This window comes from Solenopsis invicta, chromosome 1, assembly GCF_016802725.1.
Source record: "Solenopsis invicta isolate M01_SB chromosome 1, UNIL_Sinv_3.0, whole genome shotgun sequence".
Lineage (NCBI taxonomy): Eukaryota > Metazoa > Arthropoda > Insecta > Hymenoptera > Formicidae > Solenopsis > Solenopsis invicta.
In genome coordinates this window covers 3,814,169-3,838,711 of record NC_052664.1, presented here as the reverse complement: position 1 = coordinate 3,838,711, position 24,543 = coordinate 3,814,169, and the positions used below count along the sequence as shown (strand labels likewise).

Sequence of the window (24,543 nt, the reverse complement as noted above, 5' to 3'; positions counted from 1 at the left end):
CCCTACGAATGAACAATAAATCAATATTGATCTTATTTAGCGAAATATTGTCCCTAGCTTTTCTCAAGATTTCCGTATACAAGAGCTCGTCTTCTCTACCCTCAGCTGTGATGGCAACGGCTAGAGTCTTTGAATGCGCCTCTGCATATTAGCCAGCTTCGGTGATCCTATATCATTTCTCCTTCCTCTAGTGTTACTGACAGTATGCCCTAGATTCAGTATTCCGCCAGAATTTGTCCCCAGATTAGGAGACCCTCGACATTCCGTCCAAAAGTCAGCCACTTGCCCATCACAATTTCTGTACCTCGGAAAAGCTTCGTCGCTCTGCTTATCCTACCCTGCCGCTGTTTGGCAAACTGTCTTATCTGTACTTGTTGTCGCAATGTTTGCTGCGGTTTATTTCCACTTCCGGAACTATTCTTCTTCCTTCGTCCCTTATTATCCTTTGTTGAAATCCAGTCGTGCTCAGTAAAAGACTGAGATCCCGATAAACCTCCATATTCTTGCAAAGATTCCTAGCTTGGTTCGACTAGGTAGGCCTAGTACATTTTCCAGGTCTCCAATCTCTCCATCCTGAATATGTTTTCTGGATGCAACCATCACGCTGTTCTGCTTATTGCGCTTATTATTCACAAGAACTTGTCCATGAGACTATCTTTCATCTAAACTAATTATTACCCTTCTTCCTTTAGGATTTTTAAGACCAGCGTTGGCAGCAGGAATTGTTCCTATTTCAGGAGCAGCAGGTGCGTTACTTTTAGCGCAACCCTTAGACAATTCCAGCAACTCAATCTTCTTTTTTATTTCTTCATTCTCCTTTTCAATTGTAGCCAATCGTTTTCTGACATATTTCATATCTCCATCAGACAGCGCTCGTATTGCTAGCTTTTCCAGAGCAACTCTGCCAACGTATAGCCTGATCTTTCTGTTTAGCTCTCGCTTAATGCTGCAACTGCCAAATTTAGCCTTTTCTCCATTGTCAACAAATCAAACCTCAACAGCCAAATCTTCTGCGGACATTCCATCGAATAAGTCCGTGATTTCTCGCGCCTTCTCTCTCTGCAAGTGAGTTCCTTTTCAGCACTCGTCATAGTAATTCTGCGCTTCTTCCTTGGCTTAATATCGCTCACTTGCTTGATAGTCTCCCACTCCACATCATCCAGTTTCGTTTTCCATGCCTTAATTTTGCAAAGAATCTTTTTTTTCCATGTCTTAATAGGCGCACCTTGAGCTTCGTAGCTAAGCCATCTTTAGTATCCAACCTAATTATAGCGTCATCAACTTTTTCATTTGTAGACAATGGGAAAGACGGGGGACGCTCAAGCAGTTGCTTTCCCTTTAGGACTGGGAGATCACCTATACCTGGCAAATATTCTCAATTGAAATATCCTCTACCAACGTGATTTTAGGCAGTGCTCTAATGCTACCAAGTACTGCAATTCCCATTTCATCCCTTTGATTTTTAACGTCAGCATCTATCTGCTTCTCGGTATGAACTCTGACTATAGCATTACTTGAGAGAATGCTCGCCATAAACATTCCGGCTTTCCCTTTGCAGGATTTAGGCATTGCCTCCAATCTACTGCAAGCAAAGGACAAACCCGCGGTCTGCCGGTTGTCAGGAATCCGATCACGCAACATGATACCTTTCTTTTTATTCATTGTCATTAAAAAAGAGTTGGCTTAAAAAAAACAGGGAAAGATCCCACTCCCGCTCCGGTAATAAAAATAAAATGTTATATTATAGGTGAAACCAGCATCCAAAAGCCAGAGATCGTGGGACAAAGAGAAACAGGCTCTTAATACATGGCTAACCTACACGAGCGAGTTTACGCAATAGTTAAACCAGTCAAAGCATTCTATCCGCATAACAATGAGGTACAGATTCCATAAAAAATATAGAGAGAAGCTATGCCCGACATATCAGCCAGTCAAAAGACAGAAAAACGACCGCTTCTGCATCGGCTCGATGCGGTGGCAAAAGACTTTCATCCGCTTCTCCCTCGCGGCAAGGCCGGCCCACTCCGATGCACAAACAAAATTCATCGAGACATTACGGCCAACCAATACAAATGAAGATAATAAATAATCTTTATGTCTTTAAAAAATCAAAGCCAGTGTTAGTTTCCCTTCACATTGGCCATAGATCTATCACCGCTGCCAGCAACAGTCTGCCTAACCTAACTTAACATAAGTTTGGTAACAAAATAAACTCCGTATATACACAACATTTATTATTCTAGCATTGCATTCACGCAGTTAATGCAGTCGGATTACGCACGTCCAGTGGTAATCCATGATCCTGCAAGACAAATTTTTATTACATACACGGTGGACGATTACACATTTCACTTATCTTTCATAATAGATCCAGCAGCACACTCTTTAGATGCCATGCCATACGCAGCAGTAGTGAACATGAGACATTGCGCAGCTGTGCATTGCGCATCCTTGCAAAATATTTGAATGTTAATATCGTTTATTGTTTATTTAATAATAGTACGTCCTCCGAATGTTCAGGAAACACTTCGTCGACTCACCAGGCGCTTTAACTAATTTAAATGAAAGGCGTCAAACAGCTAAGTAGCGCGCAATCACTCTCAAAAAATAGAATCGCTAACGGTCGCCATGTCAATACCGCATCCGTGTCGTGGCACATGGCAGAAATTACAACACAAATCTCGATGGTTGTTGCAATTTCAGGAAACATAAGATCATTTTGACAAGTGAATATTTCACATGACAAGCGTTATCCAAAGCTTCACACGTCGTCAGCAATTCCTATTGGTGAGTCTCATTTTAATTTTATTCTTCAAATGCAATTGCTCATCATCTTAAACAATATTTTAGAGATCTGTTATTTTCTCTGCGTTTGATATGCGTTAAGATGCCACTGCGGATCTGGCAAACCGATGGTGACACAACCGCATTATACATCATGGACTAATGTCGGCTATATTTTTTTTCTTCTGTTTACTTATACGCTGAGGAGGACTCCAAAAAGAGTCGAAACGTTTGTTAACCAATATTTTGAATAAACAGATTTAATTGTATCTGTAGTTTTTATTGCGCAATTATATTTGCGCTGACTCTCACTGGCCCTATTTTTACTTAGTTGTTTTTAAATATCAAAAGTATTTATTTTTATATTTTTATATTTGAACAAAATCTATAAAATATATGCACACTATTTCTGTTGAAAAAAATCTTACGTCACTTTGCTCAAGAACTTTACTAGACTATTTACAAACTGCAGTTACGAAAAGAATCTGCTTCAAGATAGCTCAGGTTTGTACCAAGTTTCTGCAAATAGTTCATTTACAAGTACAGTGCACAAATCGTGAAGCAGTCTGCTAGCAATCTAACAGCATGATTGTATTAGGAATAATCTTCTGTACATCTGACTCAATTCTACTGCAATTAACTGCACAGATTTTGTCCTGCAGAAAATGCTACTAGAGATATGAAATATTATGTTTTAATGACCATTATGCTAAACTTAAGTTTATATTTTCTTCTGAGTTATCTTCTTGCAAATTCGTATATATACTAGAGTTGATTAAGTCTGGAGACGATAATGAAAAATATTCATTTGACTCATCAGATTCATTACGCGTCAGATTTAATTTTACAGTATCGCTTTAAAAAAGTTTTGATTGCGTGACACTTATGGAAGTCTCGGGAGATTGTGTTATACTTCTATTCAATTCAAAAGAAAATCTTTTAACAATTTTAGATAAATTTTCAGTAAAAGGTCCTTCTTGGAAAACCTTTTTCTTTACTCTCATATAATGCTTCTTCATTTCTGACATTAATTTTTTAACAGATTATTGAAAAAAATAAAGTAAAGCTAAAGTTAAAATTTAAATTTATGTAGTAAATATAAACTGGACATTTGTAATGATTTATTTTGTAATAAAAATAAAATAAATATTAATCTTTATATAAGATTTTAAATACTTTTTATAATATAAAAATAATGCAAAAGAAGAAAATTAAAGTTTACACAAATATTAATATTTTTAAAACTATAAAATTCATCATATTAATAGTATGCACAAAATTATTTTATCTTGTTAAAAAAAGTTATATAAGATACTTAAAAATACGTGTACACGTATATATTTTTAAATATTTTTTTATTTAAATAAAGCAAATTTAGTAAGTTATACAAAAAATAAATACAGTCAAATGTAAGTTATTTGATAATACTATCTGTTCGGAATTCGACAAAAACGGATGCCTCCTGCAAGCTTGGCTCTTACCGCCGGAGCACCGGCATGCTCCACCGAACGACGGCACTTATCAGTGCCACGATCACGTGGCGCTATCCTAGTAAACTGTGCGGTCCGTCACCCGCTTGCGCAGCCAGTCGCCAACCAATAGATCACCCTCGCGATTTAGGCGCCCAATCATAATGTTCGGACTACAAGGTTAAACGCAACGGTAGTCGAAACCGGCGTAATTCTATTGTCGTTTCTATCTTCCAAAAGAACGGTCGTGTGTGTGTGTCGTGTTCTACTTCCCAAAGTCGATCGACGGCGTATACTCGGTAATGTGTTGCGCGGTCAATCAAACACGTTCATCGTGCTCTGTTACGAAGTGCGCCTAAGTGCCGCATGACAGAGATAATGCTCCAGAAAATCAATAACGTTTCCTACGCCGTGAAAGCACGCGGTCAAGCGTTCGCGTGCGATAGCAGCCACGCGGGCAAGAACTTCGTCGTCCCGCGCTAAAGATCTCCGTCTTGCGGATTAACAATCCAGTTAATCAAAACTCAAGATTTTCGATCGATATGCGAGACTGTGTATCTCACTCAAGATCTCCGTTTCATGCTTGCATGCGTCGTGCTCATGATCATTTCCTCCACGAGACACCGTGCGATTTCCGAAAACCGCCATCACCATCGGTCGGCTAGTGAAGTAAACGCTCTTACTTTGCTTAAATCACACGAGCAACTGCGAACCGACAATAAGTGAAGGACATATCGTAACCATTTCTCACGGAGCCCTCAAATACTCCGGAGAATAGTTAATTCAAGACCTCGCGTTGCAACTCTCAATCGGAGAAACGAAGTCGTATAGAACGGTCGACGAAATTTCGCCCTTAAGACTGTAACTTTTTTTCAATAAGCAATAATGCAAATTTTGTGACTCAAGTGTTCTTCAAGCTGCAATTAGTGTAAGTTGCAAGTGCAAAATAAAATTAACTTTTATTTCGCTCAAATCTTTGTTTTTATCAACTTCTATGCCTTCCTACTCAGTGCTTCGTTTGAGGCACGAGTCAGCTTCGTGCACACCGTCGTCACAAAACACGACAAAATATTATCGTAAAAACCAAATTAAAAAATACCCATTTAAGCTTCAGCTAAACTTGATCTCAAAAATTTATGCATTAAATATTTTGAAGCCAATATATTTTTTTTTTAAAGTGCTAACAATTTTTTAGTTGTCTCTGTGCTTCATATATCGTTAATACCAATATTTTCTGAACATTGTTGTTCAGTTCATCAAAGCAAAAAGCAACCTGATATTCAGTAATGATATTCAATATATTAGATTTGTTGGGTGATTATGGAATGGAGTCACGGGATCGCCGTTAAGAGGGTTTCAGGACGTGGAAATAACGTCGTAGTCTGATAATGCACTCTAAAGTCTATATTTGAATAAACGTGCCCGCGGAAAACACCCGGTTTGCTGGACGTATAGCGTTACATGCACAGACGCACGTGGGAGCGCGTACTTCTCGTAGGGATTCACTCGCGACGCGAGATTGCCTCGATACGTTAATTGTGAAATTAACACGCACTCGTTCCTCTCCGCGGCACTGGACGAGAACGTTTTAATAATTTTTCGGCTTGTCTGATAATTCGTATTAAATTAATCGTTGGATGTTTTCGCACAGTCGTGGCTACTTAACGAGAACGATGTAACTTAGTTTAAGATACGAACGATCGGAAGCTCGTTGGCGAACGAGACTTCGATCCGTCTCGGCAGAGCGCGAACCCCGAAAACTTTGGCCTTAGGTTCGATAGCAGAGGGAAAAGATCACGGGTCATGCGAATGATCCGTGGTAATATTTCCGCAAAGTAAACAAGATTCGGCGTTCTCTCGTTTTTATTAGAGACGGAGCAGGAAAATATATATAATCCAAAACAAAATCGCTTTTGCCTTGATGAAGTGAATGTCAAACAATAATTTAATAAATATTTTCATTTATCATTAAAATCACAAATATCGCTTTATATATGTTTCAAATTCGCGCTTTCATTGTATATTTCTTTGTATATGTATGTGGCCACAGCAGATCTGTCGCTATATCTCGTCGATATGACAGGTATCTTAACCTCAATAGTAGTTACTTTTAACGCTTGATATCTTGTTTCGCAAAGCAGTCCGACTCTTTTTTCCGCCAGATTCGTTTATTTCATGCAAAAACGCGTCGAATGAGTCTAATTTCGGACACGTCTTTTTGTGCGCAAATGAACAGTGTGCAAGTGAGTGGTGCGCAACTGAAATAAAATTTATTCAGTTGTGCCGAGTTGTGCTGGAGTAGCACAACAACTTTTCCTAATAGCAAAATTTCCATAGAGCAATACATTTCGCAGTACAGACAAATTTATGAAACAAACGTTAGGAATTTTAGGAATAAAAAATTTAAAACTCGTGTAACTTGTGGACGGCGAAAGATAATTGAATTCTGCAAGTTGTATTGCGTTGTGTTACGCAAAATCCACGAGACACAAGCACAGAAAGCCGGGATTAGCTAAGAGAGACAATTATAATTAATGAAAAAAAGAAAAAGTGAATAAAAAATTTTACATTTTCAAAATTTTTTAGTTGTGTTGAATTGTGCTAGAGTAGCACAACAACTTTTCTTAATGACAAAATTTCTGCAGAGCAACATATTTCGCAGTACAGATAAATTTGTAAAGCAGACGTTAGGAATTTTTAGGAATAAAAAATTTCAAATTTGCAAAATTTGACATTTCTGATTTTTCTTTAGTTGTACCACATTATGCTAACAGATGCGTAACAATTGTTTACAATAATAAAATAACGTTTCTGTATTTGTATTAATTAACATTTAATATTTGTTAAAAACGTGTCTGTTTTCAATTGTAATTAATGCTTAGATATATAAGAAAACTGAAATACGTTTTTTTACATATCCACTAATTACAACTGAAAAACAGACACATTTCTAACGTTAATTTAAAAAATGTAAGATTTTTTATTCACTCCTCCCTTTTTTCATTCATTTTTATCGTCTCTTTCAGTTAATCCCTGCTTTCTGTGCTTGTGCCTCGTGGATTTTGCGTAGCACAACTCAACACAACTCGCAAAATTCGATTATCTTTCGCCATTCGCAAGTTACACGAGTTTGAAATTTTTATTCTTAAAATTTTTAACATCTACTTCATAAATTTGGCTGTACTGCAAAATATGTTGCTCTCCGGAAATTTTGTTATTAAAAAAAGTTGTGCTACTCTAACACATTTCGACACAACTGAAAAAATTTCATAAAATTTTTTATTCGCCTTTCCACTTCTTCATTAATTTTATTTGTCTCTTTTAGCTAGGCTTTCCTGGCTTTTTGTATTGTGCCTCGTGCATTTTGTGTAGCACAACTCAACACAACTCGCAGAATTCAATTATCTTTTGCCGTTCGCAAGTTACACAAGTTTGAAGTTTTTTTACTCCTAAAATTCCTAACGTCTGCTTCATAAATTTGTCTATATTGCAGAACGTGTTGCTCTGCGGAACTTTTGTCAGTAGAAAAAATTGTTGTGCTACTCTAACACATTCCAGCACAACTGAAAAAATTTCAAAAATGTAAAATTTTTTTATAATAAGAAAACCTTCTTCGGTCGTAGCTGGATCTTAATGCCTATGTTTATTTGTGTAAATTTATATACTACATAGACTAAAAAGTCGCGGGATTTTTAATGAAAACAAGCGTTTTTGGGGCAAAGTTAAATTTATTCCTCAACATAGTTGCCATCGAGTGCAATACACTTGGTATAGCGTTTTTCTAACATTTCGATGCCCTTTCTATAGTACAAAACGTCCAAGCCTTCAAAATACGCATCGGTTTCCACAATGACTTCCTTATTCGATGTGAATCTCTTTCCCTGAAGCCACCACTTGAGGTTTGGGAACAGATAATAGTCGCTGGGGGCAAAGTCTGGAGAATACGGTGGGTGACCAATTCAAATCGTAATTGGTCCAATTTGGCCATCACTTACAAGGACGTGTGTGACAGTGCGTTATCGTGATAGTACAGAACTTTTTGTTTACCATATGAAGCCGTTTTTTCTTTATTCCGTCGTTCAGTTTGTCCAATAACGCTGCATAATATTCTCCCGTAATTGTTCTTTCCTTCTGCAGATAATCAATAAAAAATAAGCCATGCGCATCCCAAAAAATGGAGGCCAAAACCTTCCCGACCGAGTGTTGGTCTTTTGGCCGCTTTAATCGGCTTTCGTGACTTTTCAGCCACTCTGCAGGCTGTCTATTGGTTCAAGCGTATGGTAATAGATCCACGTTTCATTCATTATCACAAAACGTCAAAAAATGTCCGCTCGATTACGCTGCAACAACGCAAAACCGGCTGTTGAATCATCAACGCGCTGCTGTTTTTGGTCGATGGTCAGCAAATGCGACACCCATCGCGCAGATAACTTTTTCATATTCAAAACATTGTGCAAAATGTATCCCGTTCTTTTGAGATGCCAACGGCCTCAGCTAACTCGCGCAACTTCACTTTACGAACACTCAAAACAATTCTATGCACTTGCTTTACGATTTCCGGATTCGTAGCCTCTTTTCGTCTTCCACAGCAAAGTGCGTCTTCGATACTTGTACGACCCATTTTAAATTCACTAAACCATCGATAAACTGTTGTTCTCGAAGGAGCAGATGTGGGATAACATTTCTTCAACCATTTCATTAATTGTTCAGAAGTTTTTTCCATCAAAAAACAATATTTGATCAATATGCGATATTCCTGTTTTTCCATTTTTTTTACAAAGACAAAGGTAGCGACACTTAAACAACTGTAGCTTGTAAACGAATGAACAAAATGTCATGAAACTTCACACATAAACTAATGACAGATAAACTTCTCAAAATAAATCATGTTCATTTTCTAGTGGCGCCACCTACTAAAAAATCCCGGGACTTTTCAGCCCATGTAGTACCTCTTCAAATTCAACCAGAATGTGCGCCGAATTGTTTTTTTGGTCGTAACACAGCATATAGTCAAATAAGAATTAGTAATATTACGATTTATATTAAATTAATTAATTGAACATAATAATTGTTGCTGATTTGCATCTATATACCCATTTCCCCCTAAAAAACTGTAAAAAAATTTATTGCGAAAAATAACACCCCACCCAGGGTTATTTTTTGGTTATTTCTATTTTAAACCAATGTAAAATTTCTCAAATTTTACGTAGATGCTAAGGAGTATTGGTAAAATAATTTAAAAAATTTTTATATTTTTGATAATGGTTTGTAATACACATTGGGTACTTTCCGTATAATGACACAAATCGACAAAAATATTCTATCTTTTTTTTCTGGTATTCAATGAGCAACAAAGATAGAACGATGCTTCGACGTAACATGTCAACTTATGTTGTTAAATATAAGATACCCATTCTTAATAACTATTGTAGACTAAAAGAAAAAAATATAGCATTTCAAAAATATTTATATTTAAATCATTTTAACATTAAATAATTTGTACAATTATATCAATGTCTCACTCAATTAGATTATACAAATTTATTTAAATTTAAACCTAGATAATTTTGCTGCTATTCCAAAAAATAGAATTTTTATATTACTTTTATACCACGCAATGTTGTAATTAAAGTGAGAATGCCAATTTTTATCTAAAAATTCTTTATAAAATATTGACATGTCATCTGCAGTTAATGCTATCTTTCCTTGTGCCTTTGACATCTGTTGAAATTGTTTACGTTCCTGAAATTCATTAAATTTTTTTATATATACAATCTAATCATAAGAAAAAATTACAATTCAATAAAATTACCTTGATAAAACTAGTATTATGCTTGTACCAGAATATCTGATTCCACTGTTGTGTCTCTTTCCTAAGCTTCCTATATTTCTTTTCAAAATATGTTTCATTTGTTGAGCCGGCAAATACAACAGGCCTTAAGTTCGAAACTGGATCAGGAGGACCAATTACATCAGGAAGTTCATGATTATTTTCCAGTTTAGCCGTTTTCTAACAGAAATGATCAAGATAAACTAGAAAGATATTCGACCGATACATGTAACATACAATCTAAACAAGAAGACCTATTCGGTAATAGCTGGATCTTAGTGCTTTATGTATACGTGTAATTTTATATACATTCTTAGACTCAACCAAACTGCGCGCCGTTACTTTCGGTCATATAACAGTTATAATCAAATAAGAGTTAGTAATATCATCTTTATTAAATTAAAATTAATTTAATAATACTTGATGCTTACTAGTATCTATATTCACCCTTTCCCTCCTGAAAAAACTGTAAAGAATTTATTGCGAAAAATATCACCTCAGCCAGAGTTCGAATCTGAAACCTCCCGAATCTTCGGTACGGGTGTCTTAGCCAACTCGACCACTGAGGCTATTATGATATTTCTCGCAATAACTGGGCAAAATTATTGCGACTTAAATTTGCTTGTATAATATTTGAGCACCTCTTGACGAGCACCATCGAAGAGTAAGAACGTCAAGAGGTGCCTACAGCAACGGAGACGTAGGGGAAATCATCCAGGGCCGGCACGTTCGGGGCCGTCGACGGAGAGCAGAAGGAGGCCGTCCATGGCGGAATAGGCTCGGTTGACACCCGTTTGGACACAAACCAATCATCTTAAATTATCTAACCTAACTAACGGAAAAACTCTATCGGTGTGAGAGGTGGTATCCAATCGATACTGTGTCCAAACGGGATCCTCCCATAGGCTCGCCTGTCGGAGAAATCGGATGGCTAGACTGTGACGGACAAACGGCCAGTACAAAGGCCGTCGGATGTCGGCTAGCACTTTAAGGTAACCCGAAGAAGAAGGAAACGAATGTTGCATATCCCGTGAATATAGAAGGGGAGCAACGAGAATATCGGCCATCGTTGGAGACCGCACAATCTCTGCGGATATCCTATGTGACATCGCCAAAATAACGGCAGAAACTAATGCCGCGCAGCAACGCCCCAGGATACTGCGCACCCCGTAAAAAGGGGCGCGTTCATCGAACGCAATCCTCACAGCTTTTGCGTGCGGACTGGTGTAGCGAACGATTGAGTGAATAAACGAGCAAGCGACTCTAAAGCACTCTTGTCGATTAGCAGAATTGCGGAATGTGCTTGGTCTGGACGCGCCCCAGCCTCTCAAGAATCTACAAGACCAAAGAGCTACGCACCAATATCGGCGAGGTGACCCTCTTGTGTACCGTGTCAAGCCACGAGTCGACCGGACCAGCATGTTCACGTTCTGAGATCGATCTTATTGTTAGTGTAAGCGTGTGGTGATTAAACGCACAAGTTTCGCAATTCCTGGGCGATCAATCTCAAGCGTAAGACATTGTCGGATTGTCTAGCTGTTGGCTGTCGTGTACCGCGTTGCCAGTACCGCTGCAAAAATTCGCAAACAAATGGCTTCTCGGGGAAGCCATAAATCCCTGGCGCACGTGAGCAAGTCGTGTCATTATCGTAATCGGATGATCGATATACTTTCTAAAGTAGCGTTAATTATCGCGTTTTGAAATCGCGCGTTTTCGCTAAGACGATTGCATGTGTCGTCGTATTAAGATTTTTCGAATTTATTCTGTATCTATTGTAGGTAGTTTGCTCGCATTTAGTACTAGTTTTCGTCTGACAAAGAGGCGGCAAGAACTGTAAAATGCCAAATGAGATGAGTCATAGCTCATTCAAAAAGGGGAATCAAGTATATTAAAAGTGTAAAAGAATTAGCACAAATAAGCCTTACTTTCTAAGAAAATTGCAATTAAAGTTTAGCATTGGGACGTTTGTACGTTAAGTACTAGAATCTTGAGCCACTACCCAAGAGAATGTCGTGGTTAAAAAGGCTACGTGCTAACGTTACATTTTTCCCTGCGCAGCTGACCAGATGGGAAGGTACCGATAGCGCACAGTACTATTGCACACAAGCCACTCACAACCACTCATAGCGCTTGAACAGAAGAATATCACTAGGCACCAGCCGCTGTGATTGGCTGTGTGCAATAGTACTGTGCGCTATCTGTACCTTCCCGACCAGATTCTAATCTCCGCATCAATTTTTTTTCTTTTTTTAAAAGTCTTTCTATATTTTATAATTACATTATCTTTATTACTTTTTAAATTAATTAATATTATTGTACTTACATATAAGGAAAAAGGAGATAAATCGGACCGTGTTACAAATCGAACCTTTTTAATTTAAATGAATAAGCCAATTTACATGTCATTTATAATGTAAAGTTCTTATAAAACACCGAACTGTGACAGCAGTTTGACAGTTCTCTGTTATATCATTCACAGAATAGACGCGAATACATATTTTCAGTCATTAAGCAAAAATTAAAAGAAAAAATAAAAAATTCTTGTAAATCATTATTTGAAAAATGTTGAAAATTTGAAAGATAATTGATTTAAGATAATTAAAGAGTGTAAAATTAAAAAATATCAATTATTTTGTAATCTCTTTTGCGGTTTATTGTAAAATTGTTTCAAAGTTCGAAAGGATTCATGTCCAAATCGGACTTTTACGTTGGATTGCAACCTGACCGTAGCACTTGCAATCGGCCGACTAAATTTGGTCCTAGAAATGTTAAATTAGTAAAATATTATGAGTCATCAGACTCGGAATAATTGAATTTTATTAATTTCAACTTTAATTATATAATAACAATATCATAACATAACCGGAAAACGTCTGTAACAAACCGCCTTCTCACCAGCTTCTGCGGTCCGATCATCGGCCACAAACACCCGGCCAAACACCCGTCGGGCGTAGAAAATGCGCTGCGCGCCCATAATATAATTCAAATGCGCCTATACCAGCGACGAGACATCCACACGCCGAGTATCCCCCGCGCACGCGCACCGATTCAAACCGGCACGCGCTATCGGTGTGCTCGCTCGTCTCCGTTCGCTCTCCAAACAACCAATCTCGAGCGGCGGGGATGCTGACACCGAAACAAACCGAACCGCCACCGAACATCCCCGACGCATCAAGATTCGAGTATAAAAGAGCCGGAGCAGCAAGATGCTGCGCTTCTTCTCTGCCAACTTTTCGAAAAGCTACTCCACCGACTAGTTTCCAAAGATGTCTCCCGAGATAGTCCTAGGGTCAAGCGTCTTGACCTCTGTGTTCTCAGCAGCTACCGCTCTCGCACTCGTCTCTCCTCGCCGAAGCTGGGCTCAAGCGTGCTTGGGCTCTAGCAAGAGTTCTTGCCCAATCGGCATCCTAACACCAATCCAATCCCGTCGCAGTGGCTAAAGACAAACGGGGTAAAGAGTCTTTATCTCCGTCGAGCGTACTCGACATAGCCGCTGCATCCCACCTGCAAATCATAACGCACCGTGGATCCGTCAAATTTAAAAGGACGCTTAGCTGGGCGTCAACCCGCGTCCCACTGCCGTGCCAGCGACCGCAAAACCCGACGCGACCTAGTTTTTAGAAAGTACGAACAAAAAAAGCGGACTGTCCGTCAAACCGAACAATTGCTTGCGTCAAAGGCCCACGCCGTTGGCAAACACACGCACCGGCCGCACAAATATCGGCAACCGCCCTTCGAAGCTATGCGCACCGAGTCAGATGCATTACTGTAACTCGCCCTTCCGACACACGAATAAAATTGTACATTTGCCGCACGATCGTCACCAATGGATTATACGGCCGGCGACGTGAAATTACTGGTGACACGTTTACGTTTATCTTGTAAATACTTTATATCACGTTATTACAAATTACTTTGTCTTGTATTCATTTCTCTAAATAAACTTGTACATATTTTATATTGTACATTTAAATTACCGTCTAGTTTTCTTTTAACCCGGATCGTGCCCTAGAATTACCGGCGAGCTACATCCGTGCGCAATTTCTACACAAAAAAAACCGGGTTGTCACACGTCTAACAATATAAACTCTTACTAATTTGTTTTTTGTTATAAAATTTTTATTTTTTACTGTCAAATTGCTCGTTTTTATTTAATACTAAAAAAATACATTATAATCTTTTAAAAGTTTATTTAAAAATTAATTAAAATAGTAGCCAATTTACCTCACTCTCCCCTAAAAATAAAATTAAGCAATCTTTTATTAATAAAAAAATCAATAAAAATATCTAATAAATTATTTATTATAATAAAATTATTTATAAAAGTAAATAATTAGGCCTTAAAGAGCAGATTTATTCCGAAAAATAGTACACTTTGTAAGCTTTTATAATAAAAAATTTCTGTAATTCACGGTGATACCCGGGATGCCAACACAAAAACTGTTAGACATATTAATATAGTTATCTAATAAGTTATTAAAATGTACTTGTTTTTAATAAGGCATCTGATGAAGGCTCTGTGTAGCATAAAACTCGTTTGATAAATTAAATATTTTTCAAAGTGTGTCATTTACTCGTAACTAATTTACTCTGGTCTTATAATTTATGATATTGTAGAAACTCTCCAAACGCGGAGTAATCGTGAACGTAGCAATAACGATATATTACAAAAAGAAAACAGATCTTTTCTTTTCATTGATTAGCAGCTCAACTTTCATGCATTGCCAAACAAACAGTAGCGCCCAATTGGGCACATCGAGATAAGTATAATTAAACTTTTTTCGTCCTTGTTCAAGTAATTTTTTGCTGAATTAAATTGCATGTAGCTGCTGTTGTGAAAATAATACAAATGGGCTTTAGAGATAAAATAAGTCCAAATAAAACATTATTTTATAATCAACGTGTTGTAGAAGTAATATAGATATGTGGTGCAAGGCGACTTTGCGTGACTGTGTGTGTACGCGCGCGCGCGTGCGTACGTGTGCTATCTAGATTCATGTATGAGCATTGGATGATTCTCGTGATCATCACTTATATGTATCTCTATTAATATATTTATCAATATAAAATTACATCAGTATCAGCTTATTAGTAAACCCACAGTACACAACATGACGCAGTCAATAAATCAAAAATAATATTGATAGACAACAAAACAGAAGATAAAATAATCGCTACTTAAGGTTAAGTGAGATGTACTTAAACGTAACTCTCGCAACAAGAATTAGAGCAAAAATTCTAGTACCACTGAAATTCAGTGGAAATATTGCAGAGAACTATAAAAAATTCAAGAGAGTCAATATTTACATCACAGCTAATGGATTGCATAAAAAAGTGAGAAGGTTAAAGTTGCAATATTCCTAAATACAATTAGCGAGGAAGGAATTGGTATATTTAATAACTTTAAACCTACAAAGAGAGGACCAGATGACTCACCTTGGGATTTCGACCCCAATTTTTTTAATTATTCTAGAGATAAAAAAAATATACGTTTCCTGGCGTTTGATCAAATAAGCCTTATTTTCAAACAATTTGTGAAAATTGTCCATATTGATCCGAAGCGCACGTCGGCGTGCCATATGAGCCTTCCCGGTAACTTTTCTTCCAACCAGTTTAGTTGACTTCGTGAGTTAGATGCTTGCTTCATAATCATAAGATCTGACAAGGAAACACAGGGAAGTGTCCGCCTCAGATTAAAACGAGTTTTTAATATGTTGTAGTACAGATAAAAATAAGGGACACGTATTTTTTTATACGTGCCCATACGCACTTTAAGGGGGTGAAACACCCCTTTGAAGAAAATCGGTTTTTTTCTTTCGAAGTGTATGCCGTCGAAACTATAAGAGATAGAAAAAAATGTTTTAAATGAAAGTTGAATGGCTCAAAGAGTAATTTATGACAGCGGAAAAAAATTTTTTTTTTAATTTTTTTAATACTTTCCCCCACCACTTACCTATTTTTTTTCAAAATTTTTATGTTTTTATAAGCAAAATAAAGCTTATTTTATTACGAATTGAACGGTATATGATAAAGTTACGATACAACATTCCCATTTTCCAAAAATAATTAAAAATCTCTCGATACGCACGGTACGCGCACTCGTCCGCGCTTTCGTGCGCTACAAAAGTAACTCCCTTCGATTTCGACGTGCCTTTAATATGTTGTACAGATTAAAATAAGGGACACGTATTTTTTACACGTGTCCTAATACACTTTTAAGGGTGAAACACCCCTTTGAAGAAAATCGGGTTTTTTCTTTCGAAGCGTGTATCGTCGAAACTATAAGAGATAATAAAAGAAAAACTCCCGACTGCTGCCAAAAGTTGGTTTAATAACAAGAATTAAAAAGTTTAAGATTAAAAATTAATTAATAACAAAAAAATTAAAAATTTAAAAAACAATTTAAAAAATTATAAAGTTAATTAAAATTAAATAAAAATTAAAAAATTAAAAAGTTAATTACAAAAATTACAAAAATAAGAAAAAACCAACAAATTAATAAAAATTAACTAAATTAACAAATTTAGTAAAAAATTGGAAATAAAAAACAAATTAACATAAAAACAGAAAATCAACAAAACTAAAAAATAATAATAAAAAGATTGCTTTAAAAAGTTCGAAATAAAAATCAATTAAACAATTAAAATAACAACACAAAATAAAACTACAGATACTAAAAAATAGTTTTAAAAGTTTGAAATAAAAATTAATTAAAGCAAATACTAATACTTGACATTTTAAATGCTAATTATATTTTTAGCACATTATTGTACCAATAAAAAATTAAAATTGAAATTTACACTTTGTTTAATAAAATACTTTTTTTTTCAATAATAAATTGTACTTAACCAGCAGTCGGGAGACGCCACGCTGAATGTTATAACTATTCAGGATATAATGTAATGTTATATTTATTATTTAGCGTGGCGTCTCCCGACTGCTGGTTAAATACATTTTATTATTGAAAAAAAAAGTATTTTATTAAACAAAGTGTAAATTTCAATTTTAATTTTTAATTGGTACAATAATGTGCTAAAAATATAATTAGCATTTAAAATGTCAAGTATTAGTATTTGCTTTAATTAATTTTTATTTCAAACTTTTAAAACTATTTTTTAGTATCTGTAGTTTTATTTTTTGTTGTTATTTTAATTGTTTAATTGATTTTTATTTCAAACTTTTTAAAGCAATCTTTTTATTATTATTTTTTAGTTTTGTTGATTTTCTATTTTTATGTTAATTTGTTTTTTATTTCCAATTTTTTACTAAATTTGTTAATTTATTTAATTTTTATTAATTTGTTGGTTTTTTCTTATTTTTGTAATTTTTGTAATTAACTTTTTAATTTCTTAATTTTTATTTAATTTTAATTAACTTTATAATTTTTTAAATTGTTTTTAAAATTTTTAATTTTTTTTGTTATTAATTAATTTTTAATCTTAAACTTTTTAATTCTTGTTATTAAACCAACTTTTGGCAGCAGTCGGGAGTTTTTTTTTATTATCTCTTATAGTTTCGACGATACACGCTTCGAAAGAAAAAACCCGATTTTCTTCAAAGGGGTGTTTCAACCTTAAAAGTGTATTAGGACACGTGTAAAAAATACGTGTCCCTTATTTTAATCTGTACAACATATTAAAGGCACGTCGAAATCGAAGGGAGTCACTTTTGTAACGCACGAACGCGCGGACAGGTGCGCGTACCGTGCGCATCGAGAGATTTTTAATTATTTTTGGAAAATGGGAATGTTGTATCGTAACTTTATCATATACCGTTGAATTCGTAATAAAATAAGCTTTATTTTGCTTATAAAAAAAATAAAAATTTTGAAAAAAAAATAGGTAAGTGGTGGGGGAAAGTATTAAAAAAAATTTAAAAAAAAATTTTTTTTCCGCTGTCATAAATTACTCTTCGAACCATTCAACTTTTATTTAAAACATTTTTTTCTATCTCTCATAGTTTCGACGGCATACACTTCGAAAGAAAAAAACCGATTTTCTTGAAAGGGGTGTTTCACCCCCTTAAAGTGCGTATAGGCACGTATAAAAAAATACGTGTCCCTTATTTTTATCTGTACTACAACATATTAAAAACTCGTTTTAATCTGAGGCGGACACTTCCCTGTGTTTCCTTCTGAGTTTGCTCCCGGAGGTAAACAATAATTTTTTTTATAATAAGTGTTTTTATTTGTTTATTTTGATAATATTGATATAGTATGCAAATTTTTGAAATAAAAAATTTAATTTAATATCACATTCTAAACATTAATTTAACGATTATGAAGCAAGCACCTAACTCACGAAGCCAACTGCATTGGTTGAAAAAACAGTTACCGAAAAAGCTCATATGGTGTGCCGCAGTGCGCTTCGGATATGGCCAATTTTTACAAATTTATTACTTCAAAAGTAAGATCTATTGGATCAAACACCAGGACACGTATATTTTTTTCATGTCCAAAATAATTAAAAAAATTGGGGTCGAAATCCTAGAGTGAGTCACCTGGTCTTCCCCTTAAATCTCAAAGGCATAATTAGTTTTGAACAAGAATGTATTTAAGATAGTCAAAACCTTAAAATTTGCAGTCTTCTACCGCCTAACAAAAAAATTCGTGATTATAATCATCAATACCACTTCAAAGAACAAACTTTGCTCTTTAAATAGAAAAAAAAACTTTGTTCTGCTCCAATTATGCAATATCGCAAGTTAAAATAAATCCTGTCTCTTATAATTTTAGCATAATACAGCTAACATTTGCATAACCCAAGTTGCAGCCATGAGAAGGTTGCTCACTCAGATTTTGCACATCACATGTGTATGAAATGTACATGCATCTGTGTGTATCAGTATAAATTTTTTTAATAAGAAGTATTGTCATCTTTTCGTCATACCTCTTTGTATAATCATGATTATATTAATTCATTTTTTTTACACTAGATTATAAAATTTTATTCCAAATTTGATAGTGTTTTTTCTAAATCTATTATAGTTGTCGGTTGTCTTCAACGATTTTTCAAATAGTGTTTCATAAAGGCCGTTTTTTTTTTATATCTCGTTAAAATAAACTGATTTTCCGTGCGCGAATCAGCTTTGCCGGCACGGATATCAAGAATAGTTCAAGTGAAAACAAGAAAAGGTTTCTAATACCAGTATTCATAGTCCTTCTTTAAACAATAAAAAGTTTTTCTTCTTGTCTGTCTTTGTTTTACATACGGTAATACATAGTACGCAAAACAAAAACAGATAGAAATAAAAAATCCTCGTTTCTCAAGAAAAGACTATGAATACGGATGTAAATGATAACGCGGGTATCTAGTCTTAATTGCAATATAAGATTTATTAACTTTATAAACGATTAATAAGGATTAACGCAGCAGTAATACGAGATCAAAAAGCGTGGTCGCATCTCGCGCCTATGTCCCTTTTCTCTGAATAAACGAAGCGAGAGAAACCGAGCCTCTTTTACGTGAGTCAACGAGTTCAAACATAACAAGATTATCAGATCTCAGTAACGACTGAACCAATCAAGTTCTGAATAGTCTTAATCGATAGCTTGGGATCGAATTGTATAAGAAGTGTTTTTATTTTTTCTCTCCGTACCCTACATGCGAAGATATCGCGATGTAAAGTCAAAAATCTCGGAATTTCCTTTAAGATATGTCGACGCCAATTGAGCGATGTCAAATACAAATTTTCGACACAGAGTTGAGTGTGGTGCTCGCTACTACACTCTCAACCTGCATGCAATCATGTGATGCATCACGTGACTGCAATCATGATTACCGCAATGACAGATTTCCTAACCTTTCCTAGCCTGTATAACCTGAATCGTCAATAATATCTCGGTTCGCGAGGCAGGCGACACTTTTTTCTACCGAATTCGTTCGTCTCGTACAAAAACGCGTTGAATAAGCCTATTATTAATAAATATGTGCAATTAAAAATATATATTTTGTATTAATTAGAATCAATATTATATTATACTCCTACGAGTGCTTTGTATAAAATTTTTCAAATGTCATAAGATTGACAAAGTGCATATGTATATATGGCAATGAAACAAAGCTAATTAGATCAAATACGTCTTATTAATTCTATTTTTATCTTTCGATCTTCCTCTAATGCATATCTTACTTTTTTCAACAAAAATGTGGTTTGCTTTCTCAGGTCAGTTTCTAAGTCATACTTTTTTAACTCTAGCGTTAATGTAAATATATATTTTAAAAGAATTGATGTTTAAAACAAGTGTCAAATAATTAAATTAAGATATAAAAATGATTTCAATGCCTGTTATACGTGTAATTTTACAAGTTGAATCTCAAAGCCCTCAACGGTGAGTAAACTTTCTGGTTTCAGGAATTTGTAAATAAATTAATTAATAAGTAAGGTAAGTACATTTTGAATCCTGTTTATTAAAGTTAACAAAGTAAGTATAACTTTTATAACAATGTATATAGAGTTCACTGAAAACTATTATAGTTAAAATAATACATGATATTAAATATAATCAATTCTGTTACAAAATGAATAATCTCTTATAAGACAGAATACTTTTTATAAGACGCTCAAAAACATTATTAAATATCAGGTAACACAACGAGATTAACACACATATTAATTTACAATTAACATTCATTTTGTAACATACAGTGAACTAAAACAATACATGATATTTAATATCATGTATTATTTTAACTAGTTCAGTGAACTCTATATACATTGTAAAAGCTACACTTTATTAATTTTAATAAACAAGATTCAAAACGTACTTACTATACTTATTAATTAATCCAATCACAAATTTCTGAAACCAGCAAGAACATACAGCGTTAAAACCACTAAAAATTCAACTTGTAAAATTACACATACAACAGGCATTAGAATTGTTTTTATATCTTTATTCAATCATTTGACACTTGTTTCAAACGTCAATTCATTCAAAATATACATTTACATTAATGCTAGAATTAAAAAATTGTGATTTAAAGGCAGACATGAAAAAGCAAACCACATTTTCTTTGAGAAAAGTGAAATACACATTGAAGGAAGGTAGGAAAACAAAAACAGATTTAATAATGCGTATTCGGTCTAATTAGTTTTGTTTTGTTACCATATTCATGTGTACTTTGTCAATTATATGTTAGAAAATTTGATGCAACACAGCACTCGTAAGAGCGTAATACATAACTTTGTCTATAGAAGAGACATATTATTTACTGTGGATGGAGCTGAGGATTTAATATTATAAGGACTTTCATTCTTTTTATTTTACACTAGTGAAGAATTGATTTTTGGAAATTTAATTATTTTCAAGTAGACAGTTTTTGAATTGAACTTGTTGCTTCTGTTTACACACACACACACACACACGCACACGCACACGCACACACACACACACACACACACACACACACACACACACACACACACACACACACAATATATTACATTGCACAGTGCTATTCATTGCACTTTTGATGTATAATATATAAGTCAAAATTTTAATTATAAGCTTTAGCAATAAAAGAAAGGTAGCTAATTCAACATTTTATGATTAGAAATTTAGTAATCTACGAAAATTTTCTCACAGGTAAGCACTAAGAATGTTAGAATCACAACAATGTTCAGAATGACTCATATCCATGAAAACGATATGCTTTCTCATTCCAAAAAATAAATATTTAAACCAGGAAGATCAGAGAAAGAAAAACAAGTTTATCAGTGCAAACCCGACATTAGAAATAATTTTTAAGTCATCTATTCACATTTGGAGCATTTTATGAGTTATTCAGATGTAAAGTCTGTTACAGTAAGCTTCGTGAAAAGTGAAAACTCATTACATAGAACAAGGTATCGATGTTTGTATATCCTTCAATTGACCAACCAAAAGTTGCACGCTATCTGACTAACCAAGGTACCCGGGTACCCACTATAGAATTTCTTACATTGCAGATAGAAAAAGTCTGTAAATGGGTTCTTAGCCTTCCTTTCTGGCTTTCCACGTTTTCAAACAATAGAATGCACAGTTGTTAGGGCTCCCATTCCCTGTCTTGCCTGTCGAAACTTGTTTTAACGTGTGTATAGTCGCGCCTAGTCGTGTCGTTCAGTCTTAAAACGTTCGTTCGAGAAGGCGTTAGGAAGTTTGATGCGCTCGAATAATTACAGCAGAATATATTATATTTTAGTATTTATTTTGGTGCTATTAAATTTGGTGTTATATCATATTTGTTATAACAAATATAAATAAAGTGATAACAAAACGTTACAACAGGTAAGCGTAATATGTATGAAAAATTATTAATTAGTCTTACGGAATAAAAAGATATAATTGTTTTTATAGATTAAGCATTAAAAAGAAAATTATACAATAAAAAGATATGGAAACTATTGAAAATATGTCTTTTTCGGACGACAGTAATTATTCCGATAGCGAAGATGACGAATGGATACCACAATCGGCGAATCAATTAGAAGAAATTTCAGATGTAGATTTTAATGGTATGCTTAAAAATTTGTCTGTTAAATTTCCAATAAATTATATATAATATAAATTATACGATATTTATATAATATTATGAATGAGAAATTTATTTTTAGACGAACTAGAAATCGAAACAAACGGAGAAAGCAGTGATGATAGCGATGTTAGCGAAAATCAAGATCCAATCACTCCACCACCGAACCATCATCCTCAAACACTTTCGTCGCTAAAGATGGAACTGTGTGGAATCAATTACCATCTAATTTTCACCAGATTCCGATACACAACATTGTTCGTCAAAGAAGTGGACCGCTCCGATCAACTGAAACAATGTCTGTTTGTGACACATTTAAATGCATATTTACTAACGAAATGATTGACATTATTATAAGACACACGAATAAAAAAGCAAAACATGTTTATGAGACGTACAATATCAATAATCCTACGAAAACGCAACTTGAATGGAAAGATCTTACTGTACGTGAGATCAATTCATTTCTGGGAATTCTCATAACATGTGTAAATCATTCAAACACACAGTTTTCATTAGATATGTGGAAAACAAATTCATATCCATTATATCGTGCAAGCATGGGTCATAATCGATTTCGTAGCATCTTGCGATTTATTCGTTTCGATGACGCAAATACGCGAGAAGAACGTCAGCAAATCGATAAAGCAGCACCTATACGTGACTTATGGTCAATGCTTAATTCAAATTTACGAAAATACTATCGACCAACTGAAAATTTAACAATAGATGAACAATTATTTCCATATCGAGGTCGAATGAATTTCAAACAATATATTCCATCAAAATCTAAGTATGGAATAAAAATTTGGTGGATATGTGATGCTGAAAACTATTATCCGCTTACTGGACAGATTTATACAGGAAAATCATCTACAGGTCGAGAAGTAAATCAAGGTGAAAGAGTAGTAAAAGAATTGGTCGCTCCATACAAAGGATCTGGAGGAAACATCACGACGGATAATTTTTTTACAACTCTGCCACTTGCAAAACATCTGTTGTCATGGAATTTGACGATAGTAGGAACTTTGAAAAAAAACAAATCTTATATCCCTCAAGAAATAGCACCATCTAATTCACGTCAAGTATTTTCTACAGTGTACGGATTTCAAAACAATGTAACAATTTGTTCTTATGTTCCGAAAAAGAAAAAAGTGGTTATACTTTTGTCAACAATGCATCATACCATTGCAACGTCTGGAGAAAAAGAAAAATCAGAAATTGTACATTTTTATAATAAAACAAAATCTGGTGTAGATGTCATGGACCATTTACTTGGACAGTATTCTACACAAAGAAAAACAAATAGATGGCCTCTCGCATTATTTTATAATATCGTGGACATTGCAGCTCTCGCTGCCTACCTCGTTTATACGGCCAATAATTATATGGTAAAGAAAAGAAGTAATGCACGCAGCATATTTCTACGTCAATTGGGAGAAGAATTATCTCTCTCAATGATACAAGATCGGTCACAAAATATTCAAGTAATGCGACATTTTTCTTCGAGGACAGGCATCAAATGCATGCTACAAAAATCCATCGTTATTGCCGACGAAATCGCTGTGGCTTCCATTTCTCAAGTTGCAGAAAAAGATAAAACGGGAAGGAAAAAAGTTGTTGGTTCCTGTTACATATGTTATAACAAACAAATTTGAAAGCGAAGGAAAACAAGAAAAAATTGTGCCAAATGTTGCAAACCAATTTGCAACGAACACTGTAAAATGGTAAGTAAGTGTAATATTTGTTACGAAAAAGAATAAAAACTCAAAAACCGTATTTATATAAAGCACTTATATTATTTCTAACATATGTATAAATCAATTGTCTTTTATCTATCAAAAAATATCATATATGTATATAAGATATTTCCCTTTCTTGTCCTTTCTATATAAAATGTGTATATGGGTACCCGGGTACCCTGGCTGGTCAACAACGGGCTAGTCAA

The 24,543-nt window shown here is 34.7% G+C and overlaps 1 protein-coding gene across 1 annotated transcript in view; it reads right to left on the bottom strand.

Annotated features, from left to right (window-relative positions):
* Nucleotides 1–9,702: 9,702 nt before the first annotated feature.
* Nucleotides 9,703–24,543, bottom strand: part of LOC105194962 (COA8 family protein CG14806, mitochondrial) — a 65,837-nt gene continuing 50,996 nt past the window's right edge. The window contains exons 2-3 of the mRNA XM_026138210.2: nucleotides 10,066–10,263; nucleotides 9,703–9,995 (exon numbers count right to left, since the gene is read on the bottom strand). Of these exons, the coding sequence (XP_025993995.1) occupies nucleotides 9,795–9,995; nucleotides 10,066–10,263 (399 nt within the window). The 3' untranslated portion in view covers nucleotides 9,703–9,794. The remainder of the gene's footprint in view (nucleotides 9,996–10,065; nucleotides 10,264–24,543) is intronic.